General features: G+C 39.3%; 1 protein-coding gene across 9 annotated transcripts in view; it reads right to left on the reverse strand.

The window, feature by feature from the left end:
* LOC143024621 (uncharacterized) overlaps positions 1 to 5,000 on the reverse strand; it is a 298,809-nt gene that overhangs the window by 1,899 nt on the left and 291,910 nt on the right. For all 9 annotated transcript variants that reach the window (XM_076183491.1, XM_076183493.1, XM_076183490.1 and 6 more), the window contains 2 exons: positions 2,643 to 2,762; positions 1,866 to 2,006 (listed from right to left, as the gene is read on the reverse strand). In XM_076183491.1, the coding sequence (XP_076039606.1) occupies positions 1,866 to 2,006; positions 2,643 to 2,762 (261 nt within the window). The remainder of the gene's footprint in view (positions 1 to 1,865; positions 2,007 to 2,642; positions 2,763 to 5,000) is intronic.

The raw sequence follows: 5,000 nt of genomic DNA on the forward strand, positions 1-5,000 counted from the left end.
ACTTCATCTTTCCTTATTTCTCCTCCATTTTCCTCACTCATCATGGTCATTTTCTTAGTGCTTCCCACCGCAACTACCTTTCCCTCCCTATCCTCCTTCACATTTAGTAACTCCCTAAAATACTCTGCCCACTTTCCTCTTACTGCCTTCTCTTCCATTATCATCTCTCCATCTGCACCTTTTACCTTTTCTTCTCTACTTGATTCACCTCTTCTTCCTCTCTTAATTTCTTTCCAAAACACCCTTTTCTTCCTTTCAAAATTTTATATCATACTCTTACCCCATTTCATATCTACTCTCCTCTTTGCCTCCTTTATCTTATGCTTTACTTCTCTTTTCTTTGTACCTCTCATATGATTCTCTTGTCCTATTTTGTAACCAATCTGTGAAAGCTCACTTCTCTTCTACAACCTTCTTTGCTTCCTCATCCCACCACTCACTACCCTTCTTTCTATTTCCTCCCATCCTCCTTGTTCCACACACCATCTTTGCACACCTTATGACTCCCTCCTTGAACCATCCCCATTCCTCCTCCACTCCTAGTTCTACTCTATCCTTCACTCCCTCCCACTCCTCTCTCAGCTTCTTCTTGTACTCCTTCTCCTTTTCTTTCTCATTTAAGCAGTTCACTCTAAGCACCTCCCTACCTTCTGTCCTTTTCCTTTTTCTCCATCTATCCTCCACTCTCAACTTACCTTCCACCAAAAAATTATCTAATATTCCCCCACTCTCTCCCCTTAGAACATGTACATCCTTAACTCTTCCTACTATACTCCTGGTTACCACTATATAGTCCATCCACCACCCTCTCCCATGTGTACTTATGCTTGACTTTCTTCCTAAATACTGTATTTGCCATCATCAACTCACTTTCTAGACACATCTCCACCATCAACTCTCCACTATGATTTTTTCCTGGAATTCCACACTTCCCAACCACTCCATCTATTGGTTCATTTCCTACCCTAGCATTAAGGTCTCCCAATACCACTACATTGACATTTCTCCCTAATCCCTCTATGTACCCATTTAAATCTATCCAAAAAGCCTCCCTTTCCTTTACATTCTTCTCACTACCAGGCCCATATGCACTTACAAAAACCCACATCTCCCTTCCCAGTTCCACCTTCATCCACATTAACTTTGAAGAAACCTTCTTCCAATATGATAATTGGAAATCAAAGATATAGATTAACTTGGAACCATACATGAGTTTGAGTCTAGGTATGTTAGAAAATTATAGAATAGGAGACAGGACCCAACAAGCATTCCCTCTTCCCTGTAAACTATAATTGGATAAGTAAATAGAGCCCAAGCTCAAACAATACAAGAGTTCAAATCTAAATATGATAATTGGAAATCAAGGACATAAATTAAGTTGGAATTCTACATGAGTTTGAGTCTAGGTATGTTAGAAAATTAGAGAATAAGATACAGGACCCAATGAATGTTGCTCTTTTCCTGTATAATACAGATGGGTAAATATACAGATTCATGCACACATATGCACACTACTAAGCACATACTACCAAACAAATCCAGAGTGACACCACAGATTTCTAAATTAAAAGACAAAAGAAAAGACATTATCAAGATATTTCTTTGTTCAGCTACATTCAGGTTACCCACTTAAACAATACAACACAAGCTTGGGTCTTGTGTCTGGGTGCAGACACCACATGCTCATCATGTATGTGTACTTCTTCTGACAGATAGATTCCTGGGTAAATCTAGAGACTGCTGCCACCTACTTCTACATTTTATTTCCCTAGGATTCCTTCCAGTGGTACAGTCAACAGAAATAAAAAGTACTATGCAATGCAACCATCAGAACTAATGAGTAATAACATTCACAGAATACTTACTTCTCCTACAGACGTTGCTAAAAGATTAACAATCTTTTCATGAGGAACCGCCACCACAGATTGATTGTTGATATCTATAATGCGATGACCTACTCTAACCCCTCCTCGTTCTGCTATACCACCTCTTAGAAGACTGCAGATCTGCAAAAAGTTCAGAGATGTAGAGAACTGTTGTAATGCAAATTATTTCAATGACTTAATAGAATGGTCTGAGGATACATCATAAAAAGGTTCAAATAGGAAAGAAAATGAAGAATCAAGTGTTGGAAATGACTGCTTAGAAAACTGAACTGCAAAGTTTTGAAAAAATGTCCTCCCTCCCTGCTTCATCTGGCTGCTGCTGCTGCACTACTTCATTCAGCTTTAAGAATATTACAACAACAAACGGGTTATAGGAACCCAAAGCAATAAAAGATAACTCACTTCCAACATTATCATTTTAAATATACGAGTCTTTACTCAACAAGAAAATTTCTCTGGAAAGCTAGACAGACTGATAGAGAACACAGAAAGAAAATCAAGAAAGACAGCTATAGAAAAAGATATGAAAAAGAAAAGCTTTCCTCACAGAGTAATAGACATTTGGAACAAGTTAGATGAGAAAATGGTGTGTGCAAAAACAATACATGAATTTAAAAACAGTTTAGATAATATGAGATATGAAGACAGGACACCACAAGCATAGCTTCCCTTTCCGTAAAATACAACCAGGTAAATACAGATGCACACACACACAATCACCTCCCCCATGAAGGAAATGATGAGACATCAACTTACTACTCCATTCTGAACTGAGAATCCGAGCTGGTACTTGGTGTCGGGTCTTCTAATCTTGACTTCTACGACGGGAGGACATGGCACTACTGTTAGTTTCACTGCTGTATTGTACTTCGTGTTCTGAAAGGAAAGTTTCAAATTCAGTCCCCGAAATTCAAAAGGGAAGACCTTTCAGTCCAAAAGAACACATGCTATGAACCAATGAAACGTAGGCTAAGGGTGATTTGGTTCTATAAGGAGTGATCATTTCATACACATATTTTGTTTCCTTAAGAACTTAAATTATAGCTAAGGTATACAATTGTTATATATATACACACACACACATATATTTATATATATTTATGTATGTATATATATATATATATATATATATATATATATATATGTATATATATATATATATTTATGTATGTATATATATTTATATATATATATATATATATAAGGTGACTAGAATAGAAAGGGGAAAATACTGGCGTCATGCTTAAGCCATTTGCTACTTAACATTAAATGCTCTAAGGATCATATTTCTGAACCAAGGTGTGACATCTACCCATTTCAGTCCCCTCCACCACCCTTTCCACCCCTCCTATCTCAGATCCTCATAGATGATGGGTAACCCCTGCATCCGCCTGCTGCCCTGGGTCAAACACAATGCAGCAAGGAACAGTACATCCACAGGAAGGCCACTTCACTTAATTAGTTACTCCCCCTCTCCACCCCGTCATGCAGAAAAAAAGACGACGTGAAGAAATCCTCTCAGGCTGCATCAAAATATTGTTCACAAATAAGTACCCTTTGCCCCATCCTGGTAACTCAGGTGGTGATGAAATGTCACGTGCTAGGGAGAGCCTCCGGCTTCATGTTATGACGAAATGTCGTATGTTTGGGCTTCTGGTGTTTTGTCTTTTGGTACTTGGATTTGTGGTGTTATGTCTCATTGTGAGGCTGCTGCCTCGCTGGCGACGCATAAGTAGCATCGACACCTCAGAAGGTCCCCAGGGACCGAACAACCTGGCAGTCACCGGCTCTCCTGAGGTCATGACCCGGCCGCATCGGGTCGGACAAAATGGGTCCTCAGAATATATGGATAAAATACATACCATCCTTAAGGATAAAATAAAATAAAAATAAAATGAAAAGATAGCAAAGGACCCCACGGAGGCCCTAAAGAAGAAACTAAATAAACTAATATCGATGAATAACGCCGCAACCAACACCATCAAATTTACTAAGTTGACGGTAGACTATAGTACGGGATATTGTTATGGGAATATAAAAACTCACAAACCAGGTAACAGACTCAGACCCATCATATTCCAAATCCCATCTCTAACCTATAACATAGCTAAACAACTGTGTGACATATTGACCCCATACGTCCCTGCTACCTACAGCTTAAACCCCTCAACCGACCTTTTGGACATCCTGAAGGCAAATAGTGCCAATGGTATCATAGCTTCGTTAGACGTAGAAAAGCTATTCACGCACATTCCAATTGATCGCAATATTAACTACATAACTGACCGTGTTTACCATAACGACAGTATTCCCAACATAGCCATCCCAGAATCTACACTCCGTGGCATGCTGATGTGTTGCACAAAAGAGGTACCCTTTACCAGCCCACGCGGAGAAAAATAACAAGTCGATGGAGTCGCTATGGGTTCTCCGCTTGGAGTCCTATTGCAAACTATTATATGGGCTGCAGTGAGGAAGAGTTTAAAAAAAAATCGAAAAACTTAAAATTGTAAAGAGAAACGTAAAACCAACAAACCCAGATAAAACATTAAACATCATAATTTATTACAAAAGAAAACAAAAACAAAAAAACACTTACTATTATGTAACAGCCCTAACGTTGATAAAGAACCAATTCAAAAGTCACATGTCGTATATAGATTTACTTGCACACTAGGGAACTGTGAAGCCCTACCGTCTACCTGTGTCGGCATGACTACGACTAAACTAAGTAGACGCATAACTTGCCATTTCGCATCTGGAGCCCCCAAAACCATTTAAGACAGGAACATCAAACAACCCTCACAAGAGAAATAATGGTGAAAAATACGAACATCATAACGACTTGCCAAGATACCCGTCGCCTCCCCATCTTAGAAGCGCTATTAATCAAAGATATGAACCCTAGTTTAAACATCCAAATGTCCGACCTGTTAGCATTACCGAGCATGAGGAGGAACTTTGTTGCCGGACAAAGCCAACACGATCACAGAGAGAGATCACCCGATCGGACGGACCAATCAACACCAAGAACGAGTACACAACACTTCTCCATTCCTCCGGCACTCTACCCTCTCTTAAACAAACATTAAATAACCTCACTAACCAGTCCAC

Source organism: Oratosquilla oratoria, chromosome 4 (genome assembly GCF_046742065.1).
Source record: "Oratosquilla oratoria isolate Oo_2021 chromosome 4, ASM4674206v1, whole genome shotgun sequence".
NCBI lineage: Eukaryota > Metazoa > Arthropoda > Malacostraca > Stomatopoda > Squillidae > Oratosquilla > Oratosquilla oratoria.